We start from the raw sequence: 26,409 nt of genomic DNA, 5'->3' as shown, positions 1-26,409 counted from the left end.
AGGCAGAAAAACAACAAAAGACGCCAAGCACATGTATGTTTGATGTTCTTAGGAAACAGCAAGTAGGCCAGTGTGTGGAGGAGAGTGAGAGGAGATGTCAGAGGATGAAGGGAGGCTGGGGGTATTGTAGACCATGTAGGCCCCGCTGGTCCCATCAGGAAAGCAGTGGTGTTGGGAAGCAGCTTCAAGCACAGTGGAAAACCACATTTAGCACCCATATTCCAAAATTCTCCCCACAGCCTGGTGGGAGTCTGATATCTGAAGGGAAAACGTTTATAGAACTTGGTACTTCCAGTATACCATGTCACTGAATCCTCACCACATCCTATGATATTATAATTTCCCCCATTTTATGATTAAGAAACTGATTCAGAGATACTAAGTACTAAGTGGTACAACTTATGTTTATCGTTTGGATTTGAATCCATAGTAATCAGCATTTTTTTTTTCCCAACTGTCCTTAACATTGCTGCCTCATTATTTGGAATCATGACCCAAGATCTGTGCATTTTACTGTTTGGAATTTTTATTTCAAATAGTAAACAAGCAAGTAATATCACCTACTTTTCACAAATCTTGCTCTGGGGCTCTGGAAGGAGAGGTGTACCTCTACCCAAAAACCAAAAATAAAACAAAAAAGAACATAGCTGAGAGCCCACCACACAATAGTCAACACTAAACTAAGTTTCAGGAGACCCTGATACTGGCCCCCTTGAGGATGGTTTTATACCAACAAATACTTGAAAACAATCTAAATGTTCACCTATGGAGAATTACAGTTGGCCTTTGAACAATGCAGGGGTTAGTGATGCCAACCCGTGCACAGTTGAAAACCCCCATATAACTTTTGACTTACCCCCCCCCCGCCCCAATTTAACTATTAATAGTGTACAGTTGACTAGAAGCCTTACTGGTAACATAAACAGTCTGAATGTTTTGTATATTATATGCTATATTCTTACAATAAAGGAAGCTAGAGAAAAGAAAATGTTTTTTAGAAATCATAAGGAAGGGGCACTTGTGTGGCACAGACGGTTAAGCATCTAACTTTTGGTTTTGATTCAGGTCGTGATCTTAGGGTCATGAAACTGAGCCCCATGTGGGGTTCCACGCTCAGTGTGGAGTCTGCTTAAGACTCTCTCCCCCTCTCCTTCTGCCCCTACCCCACATATGCGCAGTCTCTCTCTCTCTCTCTCTCAAATAAATATTTAAAAGAAAAACAACGTCATAAGAGAAAATACATTTCTACCACTGTACTGTAAAAAAAAATGTGTATAAATGGACCCCCAGAGTTCAGACTCCTTATTGTTCAAGGTCCAACTGTAAATTGGTACAGCAATATGAAAAACTAGGTGGACCCTAAAAAATTGTGTATGTTTATCGACATAGGAAGATACATACCATATGTGTATGTGAAGTAGGAAATAATGAGGTTAGATAACACTATGGGTGCTATCTCAGTTTGGAGAAACTGAGGGAAAAATAGTTGTTTTTCATACAAATGCTTGGATTAAATCTACATTTTTTTCATCAGCCTCAGAACATTCCAAATTGTAGAAAAATATTTAAGCATTATTAATTTCAGCTTCTGCATATTTCATCAGGTTCAAGCAAATCTTACACTCTAAGCCAATTATTTTTAAATTACTGTCTGATTATTCCCTATGGGCTTCTTCCCAAAAGGCCTTCAAAATTTAATTTTGCGCTGTTAGGAGAGACCTAGTCTGTGTGAAGTCAAAGGATTGACCTGAAAAGAGAGCAAAAATGGAGATCAAAATGCTTTAGCTCTTACTTTTACTTTGTAACAATGTAACATCTTTGGTGAGAAATAAGTTGTTTTCCATATATTCATTCTATTTTAAAATTCCTACCTTTAGAATGTCTCTTAAAAGCACTGGATTTTTTAGGTACTCCTATGTTTTTAGGTGAGCATTTTTTTTTTTTTTTTTTTTAAAGAGAGGGAGCGGGGTGGGGCAGCAGGAGAGGAAGAGAATCTTAAGTAGACTCCACACTGGGCATGGAGCCCAACATGGGTGTTTATTTCAAAATCTAGGACATTTCTAAAAAGAGTATGAATATCTTAATCCTTTGGCCATATAACATATCCTTTCAACATATATAATATCTAATATTAAATACATCTAATTCTACGTGCATTTCACAAAGGTAGACAACATTTGGGATATTCTGATTTGATGTTATAATTAAGTTGTATTTAAGATTTTAAACTTACCTCCTCCTTGTATCCAACCATTTGGTACTACTCGATGAATAACTGAACCTACGTAATGTAGCTTGATGCCACTTTGAGAATACCCCACTTTTCCTGTGCATAAGACCTGAAAGTTTCTACACGTTTTGGGACATGCGTCAGAGTATAGCTACAAATAAAAAGGATTCAAAGATTAAATATTTAATATTTTGACAGTTACAGATTCCTACCTCCACTTCCCACGTATCAAATAAATAAATAAATAAATAACAAATAAATAAGAACAGCAAAAAACCTCTTACCTCAAAAATCAGTCTTCCAATTGGATGAAAATCAATAGAAATGTCCAAGAACACAAAATCATGCTATTAAAATAGGGAAAAAAAGATAATGCAGGTCAGTATCTTGGAAGAGAGTTTTATTTATTTTATTTTTTTATTTTTGGAAGATAGTTTTAGAAGTTACCCAAAATACAGGAGAATAATGTTTTCAGTGATAAGATTTTGAAAGCATTAACAGTGGATAATGTAACAGCAAATTTAAAAGACTGAAAAGAAAAAATAAATAAATAAAAGACTGAAAAGTTTGTTTCATTTTCTTATATCAAGTCTTTACAACCTATTTGAATAACATACTTTTTAAAAACCCTTTATTAGCCAAGCTTTGAATAACCTTAACATGTAACACCAGGCAGAGATCACATGGCCTAGATGTCCCCTACACTGCAAGCTAGGTGTGGAGAGGAGCACTGGTTGGTGCCTTTGGGAAAAGAAACAGACTGGGAATTTTCTGTCCTGTGTAAATTTGGGAAATATCCAACCTGAATGCCATGGATTTGGTTACCGCATGTTTTGGATTTTGACAGACATGAAGATTAGCTACCCAGAGCCAGGCCATGTCCTTTCTGAGTGGGGAAACAAGGAGACCATATCCATAGGAGGTATGGGACCAGGGGAAAGAGAATATGCTGTGCTTTCGTGTTATTTCAACCATGCTCTCCGGCTCCCAGGTGCCCCCAGCTCTTGTTTTCAGCTGGCATCCTTTCTGGTAGAGACAGCTAACATTTGTGTGACCTCGTGTAGCTTCACAAGGAGGCATCCAAAATGAAAACACAGTCTCTATCATGGTAGCATTCATTTAAGGAGCAGAGCACATCTAACGGGTTACATTTCAGATCTTGGACACCATTCTCAAACATAGAGATGCCATCGGATTTAACAAGCTATCTAACTTGCCCTGCCCTGTTTCTAGGAATCTAGGAAACATAAATGAAATCACTTTTACGGTATCACTGTCACTACTTTCTATCACTTGAGCCTTTTTTTTTTTTTTAATTAAAAGACTGGAATAATATTACATTACTTGGCATCCAGGAATGAAGTACTATATCCATAATAATTATGATGGACTTTTTTGTGCCTCTCGGCTTCTGTACCACAAGTCCTGAATTAAAAAAGAATATTTTAGCTTTATTATAAAGGTACAACATAGTAAACTTCACAGGCTTGGGCAGAAAAAGAGGATACGCTAGAAATCACGATTCATTTATGAAATGGTTAAGTCCCTTCAGGCATCATTGAACTTCCCTCTGTGTCCATATATTATCTTTGTGCAGTTGTCAGTAGATAATTATAACAATTCTAATGAAAAAACAAACACAACACAAGGTCATGTCACTTAGTAGCCAAACATTTAAACAGAATTGTCTGATATATCATTCCAACCCAGAAGTAAACAAGTCCCTGCAGCAAGAAAAAAATCTAGCCTCTGCACAAAAAAATGTAAGGATTTTCTCTGGAATCCGGGTCCTCCCTCTCCACTGCCATTAATTCAGGCTGTCATCATCTCTAGCCCACATTATTCTGGCAGTGTTCCAAGTGGTCCCCCTGCCACCAAGCTCTTCCCACTCCACCCTGTTTTTGTACAGCCCTAAAACTTCTTCCAAAAAAGCAAAGATTATGTCGTACTCTTTATGAAAAAGTTCTGTTGGCTCAGCTTCCTTCTAGAAAAAAATCTAACTCCTTAGTTCAGAATGGACTTAAGTTCAGCTTTTCTTTAGTGGATCTGTTTGGGGTATTTCCCCTTTCTTAACATCTGGAGATGTTTCTAATTTGGGGAACTCCCTACTTGACCCACCACCCTCTAAAGACATTAAGGGGGGGCCGGATTCTCCCTCTCACCGATCTGAGAGCCAGGGTGTGTGGGCATATGACTTGGGCTGATTAGTGAGGTGCTCCCACCGGGGGCCTTGGATCTCCAGGGAGTAATGCAGACACCAGTTGAGAAGTTAATTCTCTAAGCCTGGGCCAGCAGGCACCCACGGCAGCATACTAACTGCACATTCCTGGGACCTGACCCTCGCTACCATTTCAGGCTGCCAGGCCTCCCTTGGTTCCCACCTGCTTTCCAAAAGCTGGTTTCCCAACTTTCCAGTCAATTGTGAGGTTTCCAGTATCCTTTCAAAGCATACCTTTTCTCAAGGTAATCAGGGTAGCATGGTATTGTTGGGACTGTAACTCTCATTTTCCCAGCCTCGTTTCCTGTTAATTCTGGCCTCCTTGCTGTGTCCCCTGCCATTCCCTGAATACACGATGTACTTCTAGGCTCTTGTCCTTTTGGAAATTAACTACTGTGAACATTACATTCCTCCGCATACCCTCAGAGTTTCTAGTATTTTCCAACTGCATGGTTGATTCAACCAGACATTCACTGAGCTCGTACTACGTTTCAGATTGTGTTCAAGGCAGTAACAGTTAAATGAAGATAAAGGAAGCAAGGTCTTTGCCTTTTTACAGCTCAAATCCTAGCACTGGGGATGCCTGGGTGGCTCAGCAGTTGAATGTCTGCCTTGGGCTCCTGCTGTGATCCCGGAGTTCCGGGATCCCTGCAGGGAGCCTCCTACTCCCTCTGCCTGTGTCACTGCCTCTCTGTCTCATGAATAAATAAAATCTTAAAAAAAAAAAAAATCCTAGCGCTGGGTCTTTCTGTGGGCACGGGCCACTATAAGCATGAAATGATTTGCGGCATGTGGTTCTTGTTGGCATAACAAAGTTTCTGAGCAAAATTACAAAGTACTTTCATCTCTATTGCCATTCCCCCCTGTTGTCTTGTCTCTCACTCTCCTGGACCTCCGGCTTCATGACTGTCCACTGGAAACCACCCCAGGGCCTTAGCTGGTCTGGTCCTGCTCTTGCCACCTATGTGCCTGCTTTACAATGTCACCTTTCTTCTCAGTTCAACTTTCCACTCTCTTAGTGCAGCACCTCCCACTTAAGGCATTAGAAAGTACGAATTAAAATTTTTTCATACTAAGCGTGAGTGGATAGTAGTCTCAACCTACAGGAGCAGGAGGAGGCGTCTTTAGGTCTTAAAATAATTAATGCATATCTCTAAGGGGAGTAGAAAGGTTTGAGCAGAGATGCTTTCCTCCTGTGTAGTGTGCCTGCTGTGAGGTATCCTTGCTTTACACACTGTTCAGCCAAAACCTGCAGTATTATATGTAATCTTTAACTTAAATACTAGTCTTCCACTGTTTATATTCCTTTGTTAGGAGATCAGTAATTAATGCTGAATCAATATAAATGATCAAAGATTCCACTATTGTCATTAACAGTTAGTGAAACTTGCCTTGGTATCTCTTAAGTATTTAGCAGAATAATCCACAGTAAGCGCCTCATATAGTTCAGGGGGCTTAACGTCAACTATATCCCACATCTTGTGAGCCCATTTCTGAAGATCAGCTGCGTCACCCAGGAGCTGATCGTTAACAAAACACATCACATAGGAAGAATATTCCCAAATTTCATTCTTGAACTCCTATAGAGGAAAAGGATAAAAAAAAAAAAAAAATGTATTGTTGGGAGGGGATAAAACCGACCTTGCCAAACCCACAAGCCACAGCTTGGGATAGACTCTAACCAAATCTTTAAAAGCAAAACAAAACAGACTTTTTGCCATCTTTTAGAATTTTGCTTTCAAACAGAATTCAAGAACATTTTAAAGAATCTGACATCACTGAAAGCAGAATGACCTAAAAGTAATATTAAAAATAGTACAGTGATTGAAAATAGTGATCTGGTAATAAAAATCTGTGTGCGTAGCATCTGTGTGAACCTGAAAACAAAATGCAGTCTCTGGTTTCATTTCTGAAGTACGTTTTACTGTGTGTATGCTTGGAAAGGCTAGGGGTTCTGAGTAATAACATGGTTTTCAGTGCCAAGGATGGAAAGAATGCTTTTTTGAGGGGGTAGGGTCAGGGAAAGGAAATACCTCCTGGGGGCCGGCGGGCCTTCTGACGGACCCCAGGTGCAGGAAGGGCAAAAACTCACCTTTGTCCACATCTTTCGGTCCTAAGCCCCTGAAGATGAAGTGCATGAGTGTGTTTCTCCAAATACTAACAGTCAACCTCCTAAATCCCAGTGTATGGCCATGAGTAATGCCCCTCAGAAGAGATCTGGTTTATTATGGTCTGGTGCCAGTCCTGGCAAAAGCATGAATAATCTGGGACAGCAGTTCTCAAATTTTAGGAGGCAAGCAGAATTATAGATTCCTGAGCCCCACCCGGGTTTTTGATTCCAGAATGGGGCTTGAGAATTTGCGTGTCTAACAACATCCGAGGGCATGCTGATGGGGAAATGCTGGTTTGGGGAGTGGCTTGCCTTATTTGCTGCACACCCAGCTCTTCTCCCAGATTTCATTTCCCATTTCGACGCCCATATCAAAACCTGGCTCGAGGAAAACAATAAACTTGTTCATGCTGAACTATATAAATCACTGATAGAGCCTGTAGGTCAAGAGTCCCTAAACTGTTTACATTTATCAGTGTTAGTTATCACATTTTATAGAATGGAAAACTTTAAAAAGGGATATTTATTTAGCCCAGGTATGGTTAATGTGGATAATTATGTCACCTCATGGGAAATCTATGTCACCTCGTGGGAGTACAGTAGAAGGTAGACTTTACTTGGAGGCTGACACTGTAGATCCTTCATCTTTGTGTGTCCTCTGGGTATGAGGGGGCCTGCTCACATACCTCAAGATAGTGGGCTGGACCCAGTGGTTTCTGGGGCTTTCTAGCACTGAGTCATAAGATGTTGCCTTTTTTGGAGAGAGAGAAAGGCTTTTCCAAAGGCCCAGAAGCCACCACTCAGGGGTGGCATTACATTCTGCTGAAGCATAAGGCCAGCCTGGACCTAACATTTAGATGTGCTAAGAAGCAAGATATGTGACACAAAGCATAATGCTTTCATTGAGGAAGGACAAAAACTGGCCTGAAACAAGGATAAGGTGACAAGTGTCCAAGAAATGAAGGTGGGAAAAGGAAGAAAGGGAGGATAGGGAATAAAGAATGGGTGGAAAGAAACAGCTGTGATTACCTAAGCCTCATTCAGGTCTTAGGAGAAAAGTGAAAGGAAGAGAACACGAACCATCCCAAGGTCAGTAACCCAGGCTGAAATGGTGGGAAACTGCAGAATGGAATCCACACTAATCTTTAATACAGTGGGAATCTTTAGGAGGAATTGGGTACAGACCACAAAGCATGAGCTCATGGCTCTCCTGGTAGGCAGTGTAAGAAGTTTGGTGACCAAAAATTAAGAAAGATGTATTTTATGTTAAGGTATCCAAGTGTCCTGACCAGCTGCCCCAGTTTGTCTAGGATTATCCGAGGTTTAGCACTGAAATTGCTGCTCACAGGAAACTCCTCAGAACCAGGCAAAGCAGGACCACTGGTCACCCTCGTTGTTGTAAGGACTGGAGTTAATATATGCATAATTACCATAATCTATACATATATACACCATCTAGCATATGATGAACACGTACATAGGTGTTTGCTACCATTCTGTCTGAATGCCAGTGAAAATGTATCATGGCCATGAGAATGGTATGAGACTTAACAAATGTATCCTGGACTCAGTCTTGCAGCATTCGTGTGACTACAGTGCAGTGGTGTCATCCAGCAACACTGTGTGATAACCACAGGATCACAGGATGTCCTCGTGCAGCCACTGCTCTGGTCAGGGGACATGGGATTTCATCAGTCACGGGGGACATGTGGTGGGGCAGGGAAACCAGGACGGGGACTTTACGGTTCTGGGCCAGGGATGGCAAGCAGGAAGTGTACCCATTCCAGCCTCACCCCAACATGAGGTATTGCTGAGCCAGGATGCCACCTTAGAACTCTTAGTATCACAGCACCTAGGCAGCACCTAGAACCCTAGATCGGGGCTGGCACCCGAGAGGAAACCTATCTGTTGTCCCTAAGGCAAGCTCTGCTAGCCCTGGGGCCTGGGGTTTTCCAAGAGCAGTGTTAGTGGGGAGAAGGCAGAGAGGAAGCTTTAATTAGGACAAGGCTGCCCTGTGGGAACTTGGTGCCTGTCATCAGAGCTCCCTAGGCCACAGGTCCCTCCCATCCCCACAACCCCCACCACCACCCCACACACAAGCCCCCCACTGTATCTGTGCTATACACCACCCAACCCTTCCAGGCTAAGGACTCTGAGTGTCAAGGGGTCACAGGAAGTATGAGTAAGCAGTGTGCGGGGAGAGCGGGCTAGCCATCAGCAAGGGAAATAGCAGCACTGAGAATTTAAAACTTACCTCTCTAATCAAGTCTTCCAAATGTAAATGTTTTTCTTAAAATCAGCCTGGTAAAGTGATTGAAATGATTTAGGAAAAGTGGATAATTTAGAGAAACCAAATCTAGTTGCTCTAAAATCACTGCTCCAGTTTTTCCAAAACAATGCATAGATAAATAATTGAGACAAAACTTTACTCATTTCCCATACCCCGAATAGCCTTTACCCTTTTTTTCTCCTGTAGATATTGATCCCATGCAAATTCTTGAAGAGGAACTATTATAGGATCTTCAAATTTGGATGGATAATTACTCTTCAGACTCTAGATTTCAAGACAGAATAATTATTTTAGAGTACATTCTCCTTTAAAGTAGAAATCATTTCCCCCAATTTTTATGGGGACTTCAGGAGGGTTTTATACAGTGCACACCCAGGCCACACAATTTGGCTTAATGCCCCCTGCTTGCTCCCAGAGACCCCGGTGTTTACCTCACACTGGGGACCAAGACTATATCCTAGTTTTCCCATACTCCCTCTGGCTTCAACATCTGGCACACAATGGACCATCCAACATAGCACAGGAATGAGCAAATGAACAAATAAATGAGTTTATGCCAAAGTCTTGTGATTTGCCGTGTTTTTTAAGGACCAGTTTTTCCGTAAATTAAACTTACTAAGCCTCAGTGGACCTACAGATACTTTTTTTTTTTTAATGAAAAGAAGATGTTACTTTATTTTTTTAACTGCAGTGTTTTATTAGTTTCAGGTGTACAATATAGTGATTCAACAATTCCATATATCACCTGGTACACATCAGGACAAATGCCCTCCTTAATCCCCATCCCGTTTAACCCATCCCCCCACCCACCTCCTTCTACAGATACTTTTAACTAAAATAAATGTTAATTTAATTCATTGACATGTGGAGAATGCCCAAAAGACACCCTTTGGGAAAAAGTGAAGTAAATGATAAATATGTTTAGGTTTAGATATTGAGCGTGTTTTCGTTTAACATATATTATTTTGTCTATATGAATCAGAGAAAATTCTTACTGGTTAATAATCCCTGTCAAAAAAAGGGCGGGGGGGCAGCCCCGGTGGCGCAGCGGTTTAGCACCGCCTGACGCCCGGGGTGTGATCCTGGAGACCCGGGATCGAGTACCACGTCGGGCTTCCTGCATGGAGCCTGCTTCTCCCTCTCCCTCTGCCTGTGTCTCTGCCTCTCTGTGTGTGTGTGTCTCTCTCATGAATAAATAAATAGAATTCTTAAAAAAAAAAAAAAAAGGGCAGGGCGCTGATCTCAGGTCTGGGGATCCAGTCCTGCATTAGGCTCCCTGCATGGAGCCTGCTTCTCCCTCTGCCCATGTCTTTGTCTCTCTCTCATGAATAAATAAATAAAATCTTTAAAAAAAATTTTTGTTTCCTGATATGTTGCATCTTGTCTCCTGGTCAAGCAAGAGAAGGCAGATGAGGCACTAGCAGTGAGGCCTCACCTTTCTGAGTGGGGCTAAGGAGCACATCTGTCCAACAGGGAAGAATGACAGCTGGCTGCTGTGCCCCACACTTTCTCCACTAGCGACAGTGCCTAGAGGACCGGCTGTGGTCTAAGAGAGGACACTGGCCTGGCATGCTTCATCAGGGGTGGATATTCCAAGGGGGAGAAAGCCAAAGCCAGGGCCTGAGCATATCCTGCTCTTGGGATCAGGGGGAGCCGAGGTGGGCAATGGCAGTTGGGTTACTTCCTTAGACTCCTGCCCAACCAACAAATAATCATGTTCCTTTGTCCCAGTTCCAGGGTCTGTGCTCAATTTGAGGCAATGGTGTTTCTAACTGGAGGGCCATCTGGAATAACTAATAAGCCCAACGATTTTCAAATTAAGCATACTTCATCATACTTTCTGCATAATTTAGTGTCTAGAATGGACTACATCCAAATTAGAATCTGTGTAATACGTCTTACAAACCTAAATCTCTGACAGTAAATTAGGTGTTCAGGATTGCTCACTCAAACGGTCATGTTGAGAAATGACTCAAAGATCCTTTATTATGGTAGAACTAAGTTTACACTGATAGGGTTTCATATTCAAATAAGGCTACAGTAGGCAAAAGCTTAAGAAAAGGAAAATTAACATATATCAAAGACATAGTTTTCTTGACTTAGTATCCTCTACCACAGGGGCTGGCAAACTGACCCAGCTGACCAAATCTGCCTGTTTTTGTAAGACTTGAAAGCTAAGAAGAATTTTTAGATTTTAAGCAGTTGAAAAAAAATCATATTTCGTGCCATGTGAAATTATATGCAACTCAAATTTCAGTATCCATAATTGGGAAACCACCATCATTTACATACGGTCTGTGGCTGCTTTTGTTCAAGGACACAGCCTAGTGGTCTAAGAGCCTAGGGCCCTGAAGGCCTAATAATTTAATATCGAGGCTTTCCAGAAAAAAAATTGCCAACACCTTCTCTATAGTGTAGAGCAGGCACAGAAAACATGCCCTCAGGAAAGGAGCTAAAGAAAAACAAGGGGAAAAAATTCCTCAAATTCATGAACTACTTGGGATTCCTGGGGGGCTCGGTTTAGCACCTGCCTTCAGCTCAGAGCGTGGTTCTGGAGTCCCGGGATCGAGTCCCGCATTGGGCTCCCTGTGTGGAGCTTGCTTCTCCCTCTGCCTGTGTCTCTACCTCTCTTTCTCTGGGTCTCTCAGGAATAAAATCTTAAAAAAAAAAAATCATGAACTACAACTTGAGCCATAAACTATAGATCCCATCAGTCCAGCTAACAGCCCACGATGTCTACCTATTTTGATGATCCATGTATCGTTTTCACAGACCTGTGTCGTGTTCTCTTCTTCCTGATGTAAACACCTATTTCACAAATCAGTTACATGAAACTGGATAAAGGGAACCTCGCTGACAATGGAGCGGGGAAGCCAGAAGGGGGAGTGCTCAGCCTTACCACCACCACTTGGCAACTGTAGTCCCAGTAGGTCAGGAGGAGACAAACCTGCATTCCCAGGAGCAGTAAGTATTTTACTCCTCCAGCCCGAAGGAAGAGAGAATGTTGCCTTGCTCAGCAACAAGCGCAGCCAGTAAGATCATGACTCACTGAGAAACCATCACTACCCTGAACTCTCTCTCTCTCTCTCTCTCTCTATCCAGGGGCTTTCCTCCCAAGCAGCCCCTCCCAGCTTCTTCCTTTTCTCTATAATGTTCCTGCCCTTTGATCTCCCAGATTGCCTTTGGTTTGCCATCGTTGCTACATCCCAAATTGCAATTTGGGTGCTATTATCAAACCCATTTTGCTGGTAAAATAATTGGCTGTTTTAAGGTCGACAGTTACTATTGCTTGATTTGATATAATTACAAACTCAATTGTATTGATATCATGGATTATATCAAACAATTTGATATAAACTTAAACTCTGTGGGCTTAGAGCAGGCAAGAAAGCAGGAATTGCTTAAGATTTCTTGTTTGAGAACATTTGGTGTCCGGTATCCAGCTGGATACTTCGGGAGATTCAAACACGGACACGGCATGGTCCTGCAGACTGGTGGGATTCGGCATCACCTTAACAGTAGCATTCCTGGAGCAAACCCCAAAGATGTGCCCAGTTCTGCATTTCTCCTGCATTTGGATAGTATGTGCAGTGCACCATTGCTGATCTGGCCACATTCTTCCAGCTGCTTCAAGTGTTTTGTTTTTTTTTTTTTTTTTTTCCTTTTTATATCGTTCTGTGTGCTTACAAAGAAATACTTGGATTCTCCAAAGCACTTGAGGGTCATTTGTTGAGAAATTCCATTAAGCACCTGATTCGACTGGAATGCAGTAAATGCTAGAGAAAATGTAAAGATGAGGGGAAAAAAAATCCCAAAAGAACTTCCCAAATGAAGTTGCCGAAAAAAACACTTGGGGAGGGAGTTCGTGGCAAAACAGAAAGCAAACAGAAACCCGTAGTCACGCGTTACCACTTCTTCCTAAACATTTTTCCACGAATTTTTAAAAACCCATAACGCCAAGTAAAAATTACTGTGGAGATGGAAGCATGTGGGTACCTAGAGGGGAGGGCTGCCCTCCGTCGCCCAGCAAGATTCCTGAACCCTCCCTCGCGCCGACCTCCCTTTAAAGATTTTATTTATTTATTTATTTATTCGTGAGAGACCCAGAGAGAGAGAGAAGCAGAGACCCAGGCACAGGGAGGAGCAGGCTCCACGCAGGGAGCCCGACGCGGGACTCGATCCCGGGACCCCGGGGTCACGCCCTGGGCCGAAGGCGGCGCTCAACTGCGGCGCCACCCGGGCTGCCCCGACCTCCCTTTAAAGGTGGCCCCGCTCGGAGGGGGGCACGGAGCCGGCACCGAGCGGCCGGGACGCTCCCCCCCGCCCCCCGGAACGTCGGCCCCCGTCGCCAGGGGGCGCGAGGCCGGGCCGCCCGCACGAGGGCAGCTCCCGCGGTTACCTCAGCGGCGCTCTTCGCCCTCTGGAAGCTGGAGCTCGTGAAGAGCCCCACGACCTTCACCCGCAGCGGCGGCTCGGGCGGCGGCGGCGAGCGGCACGGGGCCGACCTCGGCAGGCACGGCGGCGGGCTGGCCATGGCGGCGCGGGGCCCGCTCGGGGCACAAACGCTGCGCGTCGCCAGGGCAACCGCGCGGCCCCGCCCCCGCCCCCGCCCCCGCCGCCCGCGGGAGGAGGGACGCCGGGAGGGGGCGGGGCGGGCAGCCAGGCCGGGGCTTCGCTCCACTTCGCGCCTGTTGCCGGATCCCGGAAGCCGGGGGCACGAGGGGGCGCCGGTGGCCGGGGACAGCGCCTCCGCGGACGGGGACGGGGACGGGGACCGCGCGCGGCCCTCGCCTCCCGGGAGCGCCCGCCGCCGCCGCCGCCCTCTCCGCGCGGGGGGGCGGCCGCCGGGGGAGCGCGGGGCCCGGCCGCCGCCTTCCGGGGAGCGCGGGGCGGGCCCGACCACCTGTGCGCGCCGGCCGCCCCGCGGCCCCGGAGCCCGCCCGCCATGAAGCCCAACTTCTCCCTGCGCCTCAGGATCTTTAACCTCAACTGCTGGTGAGGGCGCCCGCGGGGTGGGCCGGGGCCGCGGCCTGGGGGGCGCTCCCCGCCGCCGCGGAGCCGCTGCAGCCGCTGCAGCCGCCGCCGCCCCGCCCTCCTCGTCCCCAGGGGCATCCCCTACCTCAGCAAGCACCGCGGCGACCGCATGAAGCGCCTGGGAGACCTTCTGAACATGGAGAGCTTCGACCTGGCCCTGCTGGAGGAGGTGGGCGGGGGCCCGGGGGCGCGGGGGGAGCCCGCGGGGGGGAGCCCGCCGGGACGGCCGCAGGCAGGCGTCCGCCACCTCCCCTCAGGTGTGGAGCGAGCAGGACTTCCAGCGCCTGAGGCAGAAGCTGCTGCCCGCCTACCCCGCCGCGCACTACTTCCGGAGGTGAGGAGCCCCCCGGCCCGGAGCGCGCTCCCGGCAGCCCGTGCGCCCCGGGGCCGCTGCCTCGAGCCCGCCCGCCGCCGACGCGCCCCGGCGGCCGGCTGAGGGGAGGCGCGGGGGGGGCGGGGGAGAGGCGGCCGTTCGCTTCCGGCCTTGCTGGCTATGCGTCGGGACTCGGTTCGCAGCGGCGTCATTGGCAGCGGTCTGTGCGTGTTCTCCAAGCATCCGATCCAGGAATTCACGCAGCACGTCTACACCCTCAATGGGTACCCCTACATGGTGAGCCTTAGCCCGGGGGCCCCGCCTCGGGCTGCGGGGCCTGGGCGGGGGCGGGGCCGCAGCACCGGCGCGTCCTCTCCCGCCCCAGATCCACCATGGAGACTGGTTCTGCGGGAAGGCCGTGGGGCTGCTGGTGCTGCACCTGAGCGGACTGGTGCTCAACGCCTACGTGACCCACGTGAGTGAGGCCGGCGCGCCTGGGCCCGGCGGCGGTGCTGGGACGGGGCGGGGGGCGGGGGCGGGGGCGGCCGACCTCGGGCCTGGGTCGCGAGGCCGGAGCCGCCCTGGTTATAACCAAGTATCACGCCGAGCGACGGGCACAGCGCGATGGAGAGCGTCAGGGAGCGTCGTCTGCCCTGCTGACCTCCCCTGTCTTGCTCAGCTCCATGCCGAGTACAATCGCCAGAAGGACGTCTACCTCACACACCGCGTGGCCCAAGCTTGGGAACTGGCCCAGTTCATCCAGTGTGTGAGCCTGGGCCTGACAGGGGAAGTGGGATGGGGCCCGGGCTTGAGGGGGCTTGAGGGGCGGCCGGGGCGCCGCTTGCAGGGGGGCGGAGCCGGCAGGGAAGAAGCCCCGCCTCACCCACGCGGTTTCCCCAGCCACACATCCAAGAAGGCCGACGTGGTTCTGCTGTGTGGGGACCTCAACCTGCACCCGAAGGACCTGGGCTGCCGCCTGCTGAAGGAGTGCACGGGCCTGCATGATGCCTACCACGAGACCCGGGACTTCAAGGTGAGGAGGACCCGCCGCCTGGTGGTTCCCACGTCTGCATCCGCAGCTTCTCTCCCCGGCCCGTCCTAGCATGAGGCACCTCTTCACCCAGGGCTCTGAAGAAGGCTGCACGATGGTACCTGAGAACTGCTACGTCAGCCAGCGGGAGCTGGAGCCATTTCCCTTTGGCATCCGCATTGACTATGTGCTGTATAAGGTCAGGCCTGTCCCCTCGGGGTGTCGTTAACCCCTGTGTCTTTCTTTTTTAAGATTTTATTTATTTATTCATGATAGAGGGAGAGGGAGGGGCATAGACACAGGCAGAGGGAGAAGCAGGCTCTATGCCGGGACCCCAATGTGGGACTCGATCCTGGGACTCCAGGCTCACACCCTGGGCCAAAGGCAGGCACTGAACCGCTGAGCCACCCAGGGATCCCGTGTGTGTCTTGACCCAACTTGTGCCGACCTTCTGTCCAGCAGGCCCAGTCTCATCATCACCGACGGCTAGGCAACGGGGAGAGGCCCTCAAAGAGGTTTCTCTCTGGCCCTTACTTTTCCTAGGCGGTTTCTGGGTTCTACATCTCCTGTAAGACTCTTAGGACCACTACAGGCCACGATCCTCACAGTGGCACCCCCCTCTCTGATCACGAAGCCCTGATGGCTACTCTGTGTGTGAGACACAGCCCCCCGCAGCACACCCCCGACCCTACTCAGGGTAGGTCACCCCCACCCGTTCCCTGGGTCCCACCCCACAAAGCAGCCCCTCCATCCTGACCCACTGCCCTGCCTTTGTTTTAGGACCAGCAGAAAGGTCGAGGTTGATCAGCGTATTAAAGGAGGCCTGGACAGAGCTGGACCTGGGCGTGGCTCAAGCTCGGTGGTGGGCCACCTTCGCTGGTTACGTGATTGGCCTAGGGCTGCTTCTGCTGGCACTGCTGTGTGCCTTGGCAGCTGGAGGAGGGGTCAGGGAAGTTGCCATACTCCTCTGGACCCCCAGCGTGGGAGTGCTGCTGGGGGCGGGTGCAGTCTACCTCTTCCACATGCAGGAGGCCAAGGGCTTATCAAGGGCTCGCGCTGAGCTCCAGCACGTGCTGGGAAGGGCAAGGGAGGCTCAGGATCTGGGCCTGGAGTCTCAGCCAGCCCTGCTCCTGGGGCAGCAGGAGGGGGACGGAGCTGAGGAACAATAAAGCTTGACACTTTTGTGGCTCTGCCTTTTCCTTGTAGAGGGGCCAGGGTTTGTCATGACTGTCATCAGACTGTCCTAATACAGATCGTCGGGCTCCCACACATCTGCCCTCCCTGCCCACCCTACTGCCCACATGCACAGGCAGCCCAAGCCCTGTCTGTGTCAGAAATACTTTTATTGTAAACAGTGAGGCCCCCTCCCAGGCAGCCCGGACCAGCAGGGTGGCACAGTCCTGGGGTGAGGTAGTCCTCCAGGTAGAGACAAGGCCAGCAGCCCCCTCCCCTTAGCCCTGGGGCCCTGGCTCAGGCCAGCTCACTGAGCCTGAGTTCCTCCTGGAAGCGGATAAGTGTATCTCGCTGGTTCACCACATCCAGCAGCTTCTTCAGGAGCTGCTCCTCAGCCTGCCGATCGGCAGGGGTCTTTAGGGCTCCTGAAGATGATGGACGACAAAGCTTAAAGGACGGTAACCCGGCAGGGAGGCAGGAAGGGTGCAGCCCAGTCCCAGCCCACGTGGCTTTGTTTACTCATACCCAAAATTGGGCCTGCCCACGCCAGTGGTTGGTTAGCACTGTTGAGCAGCAGCACCGTTTTTATTTTATTTTGGATGCATTGATCTATACATCATATATATAACACATACATATGATAACATAGGTAATCTCTACACCCAGTGTGGGGCTTGAACTCACAACCTCGAGATCGAGTTGCCTGCTCTTCCCCGGAGCAGCCAGGCACCCCGCAGCAGCACTGTTTGTAAAGTAAGCAATCTTAACACCAGCCCAGCTGTGCAGGCCTGACGGACGTCGGGGCAGAGCAGGGGCCTGGAGCCTGTTCTCTGGCTCCCTCCTAGAACTCCTCGTAGGCACTCACAGTAGAGGACTGTGTTGCTGGGTCAGTATCTTTTAAGTACTGAGGCTGTGTAGACACCAGCCCCAGATGCTCTCCCTACATCCCACCTACCTTCCTGGTTCAGGTAGCCTCGGAGCTCCTGGTCCAGATGCCACTGTTTCTCCTCCAGGTTCAGCTCTTGCACCCTGTGGGGAGCAGGGGTTGAAGAGGCACAGCTGCCCAAGGTGCCGGCTGGGGTCTTGCTCATGTGCCAACGGTCACGACGCCCTGCCCCTTACGTGATCATGAGCTCAGCCTCCTCTGCCAGCAGGCTGTTTTTCTTCTGAACAAGCTGTAGCAGCTGTTCCATCCACAGGGTGTTTTGCTGTTCTGGGGATCCTGGTGGGAAGGAAGAACGGGAGGGGGGTCAGAAGGCCTCCGACCAGTGTCATGGGTGTCGGGACCGTGAGGGGTGGCGCCTGCTGGGAGCAGAGTCTGGTGGTTTGAGGGACTGCAGGGGCTGAACACAGCGCTCGGAGGCGGAGGGATGTCCTAGCTCGTCCCTGCTGTCTACTCACCGCCCTGGCTCCTCAAGGCCAGCTCCACCTTCATGCCCTCAGCCTCCAGGTCCCCTAGAGCCGTCTCAATCTCATGTAGTCGCCGCTGGACAGCCTGAGGGGCACGAGACAGGAGGCCCAGGAGTCTCTGGGTCACTCAGGTACAGCTCTGGAGGCTTAAGCTGACCACTCCCTCCCAGAACCGCGGACCCGTAGACCTCACCTGGGCCTTGCAGAACCGCTTCATCTCCTCCTCCCTAGCCCGGCGCAGCAGAGTCCGTTGCCACGTTGGGTACTTGCTCATGGTGCCTGAGTTCTTGGCCAAGGTCACCAGAGCCTACGGCAGGGGCAGGCCAGTCAGGGGTAGGGCTTCCCTCCCTCCCCTGCCGTTGGATAGGGGCTGAAGAAGAGGATGGGTGCTGGCCTCCGCGGGCAGGAGGCCAGGTTCTTCCTCTCACCTGCTCCATGTCTGAGCCCAAAGCCGTGGTTTCCCCTGCCGCCTCCTCCTCCTCCTCCTCGCTGGAGGAGGCACTCTGTTCCTGCTCTTCCTCCGTGGCCACAAGAACTGAACAGAGGGGTAGACGTGGCCTGGGCCCCGTGCCTCCCTTTCCGTCCCCCAGCACCCCCTTCCGGAGTCCCGGTACCACCCAGCGCACCTGGGCAAGGCAAGTACCTTGAGGGCTCTGGACTGGCATTCCCCACCCCACGAAGCTGCCCTCCAGGGCCTGGCGGGCCAAGGCGGCGCAGCTGCGGGGAGGCTTGGGTGGGGGCTCCAGTTCTGGCTCGGGAGTGAGCTGAAGGGAGGACAGCCGCTGGCGTTCCGGGCTGGAGAGGCGGATCAGCCGTCGGGTGGGCTGGGTGGGCTGGCCGGGGCTCGGGGCGGCTCTGGTCCCCTCTGGGGGAGTGACGGCCGGCGAGGGCCCCGAGGGCATGCTCGCTTCCTCCGCCGCGGGGAGGTCCTGGAAAAGCCAGCGGGCGGTCTGGTCAGTGACCTGCCGCCGAGGGGTGACGCCGCCCCTCCGACCCACGCGGGCCCTGGGATTCATCCGCTGATGCTACCGACGGCGGCCGGCAGCGCTGGAGACACCGGAGATCCGTCAATAAGTAAGAAAAACCTGCCTGCGTGGAGCTTTCCTTCTAGAGAACATTCAGTTCTCATCCCCGGCAAGGTCCGCTGGGCGTGGAGGGACCCCTTCACTCTTTCCTGCACCTCAACATGCGGTCTCGTAGCTCTTACCTGACTCCCGGGGCCTTGGTCACCGCCATCCTCTTCCGGGCCCTCCTGGGGCAGGTGCTGGAGGCAGTAGAAGTGTCCTGGGAAGGGGTGACCAGAGGTGAAGACGTGAGGCGTGCGCAGCCCGACACCCAGATACTCAGTTTCTCAGGGCAGGGGGGACAGGACTCGATTTACAGGTGAATTTCTGGTGGCCTCCTGCTTCCTTAGAACCCCACATTCGGGGACTTGGATAGGATGGAGAAGACCTTGAACTCAGGGGAAGAAAGTGCCCTCTTGGGTTTGTTGCCTCCTTGCACCCAGCTTCCCTCCAGTTGCAAGCTCCTCACCCCCGGCCGGGCCCGCTTACCATCTTCTGGGTGCTGCCGGTAGCCACCTGGCCACAGCGTGGCCTCACAGGTGTGGCAGCGGAAGCAGCTCCGATGAAAGAAACGGCCGTCGGCACAGAGGCGCTCCAGGATGTAGAGGTGCTCCCCACAAAGTGCGCACAGGTCCCCAGCGCCGGCCTGCACCGACCCCCAGACCACAGGGTCAGCAGGGGTCCAGGCCAGCTGCCAAGGTCTTCCTTATCCTTGCAACACCCCTTCCTGCCCTCCCCGGGCCTCTGTCCGCCGACAGGGCCCCCTCTCTCACCTCCTGGTGTTGGGATGGGGGTGTCGGGGGTACACCAGACTCTGGGACAGGTGGCTCCTCCGTACTTGGGGTCTTAGCTTCTCCCTAAGGAGGCAAGTGTTCAGGGGGGAAGCTAGAGAGGCAGGCTGAGCTGGAGAGTGGCTGCGTGCAGGGGATAGGAAGGTCTGGAAGAGAAGTGAGCCAGGAAGGGCAGCTGGACAGGAAGGTTATGGGACGCGTGGTACCCAGGGAACAGAGCGGGGGGTGGGGGGGGGGGGCTCAGCAGCCCCCACATGCATTTACCTCCAGGCGCGGCTTCTTGCCACCAGTATCCTCCCTGTTTTCCTGCAACACGTCCTACACTCAGCATGGCTCTGAGCCCCAGCCCCTCCATCACCCCAGGGACCCCCCTAGGAACGCCCCAGCCCGCTCTGGCCCTGCCCAGCCACCGCACCTGGGCCCGGGGCCGCTGCAGGGTCCTCTGCAGCTTGCCAAGGAACAGCACGGCGCTGGAGGTCCCGGGAAAGCCCTGGCGGGCGGGGCCTGCAAGGGGAGGGGTGCCAGGGTGGAGGGCGAGTCCGCACAGCCCCTGCAGCGGCTCCGGCCCAGCCCTGGATACCCGGCCCCCGAGGCCCGCGTCCCCCCACCTACCCTCCGGGCCCCCCGGGCCGTGGGCCGTGTTCTTGAAGGTGCTGTGGAAGTGGCTGAGGTAGGCGATGAGACCCAGCGGGTCGCTCCCTGCCACCACCGCCTTTGCGGACAGCACGGGCGGGATGCCCAGCTCGTGCTCTGCCACCTTGAGCGCCCAAGCTGTCGCTTCCAGGGCCCCCACCCCTCGCAGCTCTGCTGGTTCCCTGAGGGACGCCAGGGACAGGAGTCAGGAAAGGACCAGAACCTGACCCCATCAACGGGGTGAGGCCGGGAGCACAGGCAGGGGCTGGTGGGGCACAAAGGGAGCACAGGGCATGAGGGGTTCTCTGCCCTGGAGCACCCCCCGCCCCCACCCACCTGGTGGCCTCGGGGGCTGCCACTACACACAAACCTCCCTGCTGGGTGCATGTGACTCACGAGACTCGGGGGGGGGGGGTGTGGGGGTGCGGGGCTTGGGCAGAAGGACCCCAGCATGTGGGGGCACTAGCCCCCGTCCACAGTGCTTCCCCCCAAGGCCACAGTGCCTGAGGCCGCGGGAGGGACGGGCAGGAAGGAGGTGCGGGGTGCCAGGGTCCCCTTGAGCCAGGGAGCAACTCACAGCAAGCCAGGCCGCAGCCGGTGCACCAAGGCGCACAAAGCCCGTCCGTCGGCCCAGGAGGAGGACAGGTCGGTGACGTGGACACCCGGGTACCCCGCCGTCTGCTCCCGGCACCAGCGCAGCAGCTCCTCCTGGGTGCCTGCGGGCCGAGAGAGGAGGCTGCGCCGCGCCCGACGGCCCTGACTCCAAGGGAGCCCAGACCCCAGGCACGGGCACGGGGCTCCGTGTGGGAGGGGGAGGGAGGTCTGCTCACCTGTGGCTGGCTTCCCTGCGTCCGGCTTGTCGCTGGGTCTCCTCCCAGGCTCCTTGGCCATCACGTCATACAAGTCTTGCACCTAGGGCGGCCCCTTTCAGGTCTCAAGGCTGCCTGATCCCCCACCCCAGCCCGGGGGGCAGTGACGGGGCAGGCCCGGGCGGCACATCTGGTGGGTGCCAGGGGGTCTGACCTGATGGGGAGTCACAGCCCGGAGGTTCAGGGTGGGGTAGCGGGTGGCCGGGTCCAGCTCGTACTGGGCCACGTTGCGGTGCATGTTTTCCGGGGAGGTCTGTGAGAGGAGCTGGTACAGGCTCTCCCTGAGCGAGTAGGTGGGAGGCGCCCATCACTGCCCATCCCCCAAGAACGGGCAGGCCTTCCTTTTCTCTCTTGCCCGCGCCCCCATCTATTCACCCGGCACCCCCACCTTCCCCCTTATCCTTGTCCTTTTTCTAGCCCTGCCCTCCTCACCCCCCAACTCAGGCCTCACCGCTCCGCCAACACTTCTAGGGGCCCAGCACCCTCTGCCCACCGCTTCACCATCCAGGCGGCATCAAAGGCGGCCAAGAAGCCCCGAGCCACTCCAGTGCCCAGGGGCCAGAAGGGCTGCAGGGTAGAGAGAGGAAACAGCTCTGTGAAAGTCCAGCAGGAGTGCCCGAGCCCCCAAAATCCTAGCCGATGGGGCTCCACATCACACCAAGCAGCCCTCAGCTCCTCCCCACAACCAGCAAACCTTTACATCCCCTCCTTCCCGGGAGGCAACCTTCCTCCCCCCAGCCACAGAACCCCTGTGCCTCTACAAGGAGATCCTGTTTTCAGAAGCCCCAGGAAGCCCAACCTCTCCCTTAGTTGGAGCCCCAACCCCTCACCTCCACCAGGCAGTCCCCCACCAGCCCCAGCAGCAGGCGGGCGCCGTCCTTCTCCTGCACTCGAGCAGAACTCTCTGCCCGCATCATGCTCGTGAAGTCGAAAGCAGAGATGTCAGGCCGCCCGTGGGCGTCCCGGGCAAACTCCAGCTTCCCGAGCTTGCCGTTGGTGGCGAAGTCAGCAGCCGCCCGGACGAAGCGCTGCAGAGCCTCGGGCACCACGTTGGCACTGCCCAGCAGCCGGTCGATCTCCGGCCAATCCTACAAGCCAAAGATCCGAACCCACGGAGTCAAAGGGCAAAGGCGGAAGAGGCCAGGCTCCCTCCTCACCAGGGGGGACACTGTGTCCAGGGCTGGCCTCTACCTCCCAGGGCCCACTGCCCAGCCCCTCCCTGCCTGAGCCCGGGCCCCACCTGACGCAGCACCCCCAGCCGCAGCAGGCACTGCTTCTTGGCTGTCATCACAAAGTAGTGGGTGTCATCCTTATAGTACACGATGTTCTCCAGATCAATGCCTGGGGGGGCAGGGGGACAACACAGGGGGACATGTGTCTCCTCCTCACTATGTGTCACCTCTCCAAACACCCAGCCATGCCTGACCTCTGAGAGCTGGGATCACAGCTTAGACTGCAGCAGGTGGCCCCTACCCAGCGGCCCAGGAGTTCTGGTGGCACGATGGGCCCACCTGTCCTGGGTCCAGGAGCAAAGAGAGAAACTTGGGCGGGTGGCAGCTGGGTGACCTTCACCGTCCTTGCAGATGAAAGCCTGGCTTTGCAGACTAGGGTGTGTACACCCCAGGGAGTCAGGGTGGTGCCAAGCCAAAGGACACAGGGGGCATCTTCTTGAAGCGCCACCTTCACCTTGAATTTTTATCATTTTTATATTAAATCGTATATAAAGAAGCACAAAGCAAAATCCCATGCATTCGTGAGAGATTTCCAAGACTTCTCACGCTGGGCGGCCAGGTGGGGCTGGGCCCACTGACGCCCCCAGGGCACAGGCTCTTTGCCACCATGACTACAAAGATGGGAAAGTGTGGGATTCCTTGGACTGAGAACAGGTCTGGCAGGAGGAGGGAGGAACCAGTCCACAGTCGGGGGGGGCGTGGGGTGAGGGTGTGGGTCCTGTGAGGGGGTGTCCGACCTGTGGCTTTGAGCAGGCTCTGGAAGAAGCTCTGGTTGTAGATCCTGGCCACGCCGCTGATCTCGGGCACCTGCGTCTCTTCCACCGTGCGCCTGTTCACAAAGTTGACCGTGATGCCAATGGCCAGCTTGCCACGCATTTCTCGCACGGTGAAGCCTAGAAGTGGGGGCGGGGGGGGCGGGTAGGTATTGGCAAGAGAGTGAGGGGTTCAGCAGCCTAGGAAGGTCCACGAGGAGCCCGCGAGGCTGGCTTCTTTGAGGGAAGGGCTCACTCACCTTCAGGGACGAATTTACCTCCGGCAGCAGAGATGAGCACGTCGAATTCATAGTTGGCCAGTGGGGCCGGGGGGTGGGGCTGGAGCCGGGCACGCCAGCCACTCCCTGGGGCAGAAGGTGTGCGGCACAGGGGTGGGCAAGTCTGGAGGGGCCCCTCCATTCCCAGGACAAGCCAGTAAAGCAAACAAATGTGTAAAGCGCTCTGCCATTTACTTTAGGGAGCAGTGACGCGCTGTCAACCTTCACCTTCACCACAGTGGTGACGTAGGTGAGGAAGGCCATGCTTCGCACGTGCTCACAAGGAGGCCCAGTGTGGTCTGTGCGGGGCCTCGCCACGGCAAAGGCGACCCATGGACGCCCAGTCCCCGCCTCCTCCCACAGGCCAAGACACCCTGGGCAGATGGGAGTCTCAGGAGGAGAGACGTACTCACCCTTTTTAGGAGGGGGCTGGAGGCCAGTGAAAGTGACCCCCCAGTGAATTTCCACCCCGAGCAGTAACACCACTTTCAACAAGAGCAGCTGAAGCTGCCGGATGCCTGGAAGGGAGAGGAGATTAGAGACCGGGGCCCCCCCGGGGTCCCCCAGGTCCGCCAGGCCCCAGTGTGCTCCTGGTCAGAGCTGGAAAGCATCTTAGACGTCACTCATTTCAACTGCTGGTCCCACAGATGAGGAACCTGAGTCCTGCGGGTCACCCGGCTAAAGTCCACTCTGCCCCCTGGCTGTCCCAGCAGCCCCCCCCCACCCCGACCCCACTGCCTGTGGGTAGGCGCGGCTCACCGCCCCTCTAGGCCCCCGAGGTGCTCACTGATGTGGTCCAGGGTGCCCGTGCAGAAGCGCCCATAGAACTTCTTGGCGCCGAGGGCCCTGAGGTCGTGGATGGTGAAGGGCCAGAGGTGCAGCACGTTGTGGCGAGAGAACTTGGTGCGCTTTTCCACCAGCACCACGCGGGCCCCCAGCAGTGCCAGCTCCACGGCGGCCCGCAGCCCGCACGGGCCAGCCCCCACCACCAGGCACTGCGAGCACACAAGGCAGCGTGGGCATGGCCATCGCGCCCCTCCTGCGACTCCTCCCGCGCCCCGCCCCGCCCCGACGCGGGCAGCGGGCAGCGGGCAGCGGGCGCACCTTGGTGCGGGCACAGGCCCGGCCCTGCTGGTAGACGGGCTGCTCGGCGCGCTTGTCCAGCTTGGCCCACAGCGACTTGGCGCTCCAGTAGTTGAGCTGGGCCTTGAGCTTGCGGTACTGGGGCAGCCCCCCGCCGGGCTCCAGCCCCAGGGCCCCGCAGAGCCCCTGGAAGCTGCTCAGCACATCCTGGCACAGCTGGGCCTGCAGGAAGCTCTCAAAGTGGGCATGTGCTGGGTTGGTGGAGGCGGAGGAAGCCATGGGGGCCGCGGAGGCTCCGGGGCGAGCGCAGCAGCTGCTGGAGAGGAGGGAGGAGACCGGGAAGAGGCTGGAGGAGGGAGGGAGGGAGGGAGGGAAGGAGAGAAGGAAAGAAGGAAGGAAAGGGCGGGGGGGGGGGGGCACAGGCGGCCGCTGTCCCCAGGGGGCAGCCCCGCTCCTCTCCCCCAGCCCGCCCGCAAGGCCGGTCCCCCCCTTCCAAGGGCGGTTTTGCCAAATTTGGAAACGAAAGCTCGGCAGTGTAGGGCCCAGCCGGCAGCGGGGCGACGGGCCTCGGAGCTCCCGTCCCTCCCCGGGGCCCCGGGGGCAGGTCCTCCCCGGAGGCTGCGCAGGGGGCGCCCCCAGGGGCGGCGAGGTTGGGCCCCGGGAGCAGAGCCCCTGCGCGGCCGGGCAGCCCTCGACGACCGCAGGGCGCGCGGGGCGTGGGCGCGTGGCAGCAGGAGCGCCCGCCCCCGCCCCCGGGGCCACGGCCTCGCCCCGCCCGGCGCCCCAGGCCGACGGCTGCAGCTATTTCTGACTCACTGCGGTGCGAACACTTCCTCCGTGACTGGCGGGGCCCCGGCCGGTTCGCGCCCCCCGCCCCCCGCCCGTCCGCGACGCCCCGCCCCCCCGCCCCCGGCGCCCGGCGCGCGCCCAGGAATGTCCCCGGGACAAGGCCTCCCTTTGTCCCCCGCTCGAGCCCCCACGCCGCTCGGGGGGCGTCGGGGGCCCTTCTCACGCCAGGGCTGGGGGAAGTCGGAGGGCGCGGAGGCCGGGGTTGCCCACGGGGTAACGGGGGCGTCGCGGGGCGGCCCAGGCCGAGGCGGGAGACGGAGACCAGCGCCACCCGCCAGGGCCGCCCGGACCCGGGCCGCCGGGAAGGGCGCAGGTCTGTGCTGGGGCTCGCGGGACCGCAGGGGCAAGACCTGAGCCCGGAAGGGCCGGGACACGGGACGTGCGCGGGGGCAGCGCGCGGAGGATGGAGAGCGAGGCGGGCCGCGGGCCCCGGGCGGGTGGCGGCGCGGGGCGCGGGGGGCGGCGGGCGGGAGCGGGAGCGGGGCTACTCACCGGCCTCTCGCGGGCGGGGGGGCCGCGTCCTGCCCGGCGGCCGGCGGGGACTGGGCGGGGCGGGGCGGGGCGGCGGGGACCGGGGGGCGGGGCGGGGCGGGGCGGGCGGCGGGAGCGCGCGGGGGGCGCCGCGGGTCCCGGAGTTCCGCGGGGTGTGGGCTTCGGCGCGCGGCGCGGGGCCCGCGGGCTTTATCCGCGCCTAATTAGCATCTCGTGCCCGCGGGCCGCCCACGGCTGCAGGGTGGTGGCCCAGGGCGTGGCGCTGCCGACGCCTAGTTCCGCCTGGGGTCCCGGCGGGGCCCGGGGCCCACGACTCCATCCCGGGGCGCGCGGCTCCATCCCGGGACCCGCGGCTCAATCCCGGGGCCCGCGGCTCCTTCCCGGGGACCCGCGGCTCCATCCCGGGGCGCGCGGCTCCATCCCGGGACCCGCGGCTCCTTCCCGGGACGCGCGCCGGCCGCGCTGGCCCCTCCCGGCGGGCGAGCCTACCCACCGTGGTGCGGTACCGGCGCCGCGGGCCGCTTCCCAGCTCCGGGCCGATCGGGCGCGCGGCGGGGC

General features: G+C 55.0%; 3 protein-coding genes across 19 annotated transcripts in view; 1 reads left to right on the top strand and 2 right to left on the bottom strand.

The window, feature by feature from the left end:
- The window catches only part of PPIL6 (peptidylprolyl isomerase like 6), a 33,168-nt gene extending 19,763 nt beyond the window's left edge, over positions 1 to 13,405 (bottom strand). For 11 of the 13 annotated variants that reach the window (XR_012033732.1, XR_012033733.1, XM_072831821.1 and 8 more), the window contains exons 1-5: positions 13,248 to 13,405; positions 9,017 to 9,112; positions 5,840 to 6,028; positions 2,515 to 2,577; positions 2,234 to 2,381 (exon numbers count right to left, since the gene is read on the bottom strand). Coding sequence is in view for 11 of the 13 variants with exons in the window: in XM_072831821.1 (XP_072687922.1) it covers positions 2,234 to 2,381; positions 2,515 to 2,577; positions 5,840 to 6,028; positions 9,017 to 9,112; positions 13,248 to 13,382 (631 nt within the window). In the remaining 2 variants the exon portion in view is untranslated. The remainder of the gene's footprint in view (positions 1 to 2,233; positions 2,382 to 2,514; positions 2,578 to 5,839; positions 6,029 to 9,016; positions 9,113 to 13,247) is intronic. The other 2 variants (XM_072831817.1, XM_072831826.1) reach the window with 2 other exon arrangements.
- A 291-nt stretch (positions 13,406 to 13,696) lies between these two features.
- SMPD2 (sphingomyelin phosphodiesterase 2) lies at positions 13,697 to 16,411 on the top strand. Of its 3 annotated transcripts, XM_072831814.1 has the most exons (10): positions 13,697 to 13,843; positions 13,955 to 14,051; positions 14,140 to 14,216; positions 14,399 to 14,492; positions 14,581 to 14,670; positions 14,875 to 14,957; positions 15,096 to 15,228; positions 15,320 to 15,424; positions 15,769 to 15,922; positions 16,006 to 16,411. In XM_072831814.1, the coding sequence occupies exons 1-10, from the start codon at positions 13,794 to 13,796 to the stop codon at positions 16,392 to 16,394; spliced, it is 1,272 nt and encodes a 423-aa protein (XP_072687915.1). In that variant the 5' UTR covers positions 13,697 to 13,793; the 3' UTR covers positions 16,395 to 16,411. The 3 variants fall into 3 exon arrangements, with proteins under 3 accessions (XP_072687915.1, XP_072687917.1, XP_072687916.1); XM_072831816.1 differs by lacking the exon at positions 14,581 to 14,670 and having other exon boundaries at positions 14,436 to 14,492; positions 14,875 to 14,961; XM_072831815.1 differs by lacking the exon at positions 14,581 to 14,670.
- A 138-nt stretch (positions 16,412 to 16,549) lies between these two features.
- MICAL1 (microtubule associated monooxygenase, calponin and LIM domain containing 1) lies at positions 16,550 to 25,909 on the bottom strand. Of its 3 annotated transcripts, none has more exons than XM_072831812.1 (25): positions 25,852 to 25,909; positions 24,532 to 24,823; positions 24,215 to 24,422; positions 23,841 to 23,945; positions 23,410 to 23,514; positions 23,135 to 23,290; positions 22,406 to 22,506; positions 21,996 to 22,253; positions 21,617 to 21,732; positions 21,320 to 21,446; positions 21,127 to 21,208; positions 20,874 to 21,012; positions 20,276 to 20,478; positions 20,079 to 20,167; positions 19,928 to 19,981; positions 19,646 to 19,729; positions 19,362 to 19,518; positions 19,016 to 19,092; positions 18,452 to 18,737; positions 18,237 to 18,343; positions 18,002 to 18,115; positions 17,800 to 17,893; positions 17,521 to 17,620; positions 17,354 to 17,427; positions 16,550 to 16,823 (listed from the first exon to the last, which is right to left on the bottom strand). In XM_072831812.1, exons 2-25 carry the CDS (start codon positions 24,787 to 24,789, stop codon positions 16,696 to 16,698), a joined length of 3,222 nt encoding a protein of 1,073 aa, XP_072687913.1. In that variant the 5' UTR covers positions 24,790 to 24,823; positions 25,852 to 25,909; the 3' UTR covers positions 16,550 to 16,695. The 3 variants fall into 3 exon arrangements, with proteins under 3 accessions (XP_072687913.1, XP_072687912.1, XP_072687914.1); XM_072831811.1 differs by having other exon boundaries at positions 24,532 to 24,826; positions 25,852 to 25,896; XM_072831813.1 differs by having other exon boundaries at positions 19,928 to 19,969; positions 24,532 to 24,826; positions 25,852 to 25,896.
- Positions 25,910 to 26,409: the final 500 nt, after the last annotated feature.

The sequence above is a fragment of the Canis lupus genome, chromosome 7 (assembly GCF_048164855.1).
Source record: "Canis lupus baileyi chromosome 7, mCanLup2.hap1, whole genome shotgun sequence".
Classification (NCBI taxonomy): Eukaryota; Metazoa; Chordata; class Mammalia; order Carnivora; family Canidae; genus Canis; species Canis lupus.
Note: the sequence above shows the minus strand (reverse complement) of the source record. Positions and strands in the feature narration are given on the sequence as shown.

What these genes read in the sequence shown, in the direction of transcription:
- SMPD2 (XM_072831814.1), top strand. Translation starts at nt 13,794, where the DNA reads ATGAAGCCCAACTTCTCCCTGCGCCTCAGGATCTTTAACCTCAACTGC. An exon ending in TCAATGGGTACCCCTACATG is followed by an intron (nt 14,493 to 14,580) that starts GTGAGCCTTAGC and finishes CTCCCGCCCCAG; the next exon opens with ATCCACCATGGAGACTGGTT. An exon ending in TTGACTATGTGCTGTATAAG is followed by an intron (nt 15,425 to 15,768) that starts GTCAGGCCTGTC and finishes TACTTTTCCTAG; the next exon opens with GCGGTTTCTGGGTTCTACAT.
- MICAL1 (XM_072831812.1), bottom strand. Translation starts at nt 24,789, where the DNA reads ATGGCTTCCTCCGCCTCCACCAACCCAGCACATGCCCACTTTGAGAGC. An exon ending in AGGTAAATTCGTCCCTGAAG is followed by an intron (nt 23,291 to 23,409) that starts GTGAGTGAGCCC and finishes CCCCACTTCTAG; the next exon opens with GCTTCACCGTGCGAGAAATG. An exon ending in GCAAGAAGCCGCGCCTGGAG is followed by an intron (nt 19,730 to 19,927) that starts GTAAATGCATGT and finishes TTGCCTCCTTAG; the next exon opens with GGAGAAGCTAAGACCCCAAG.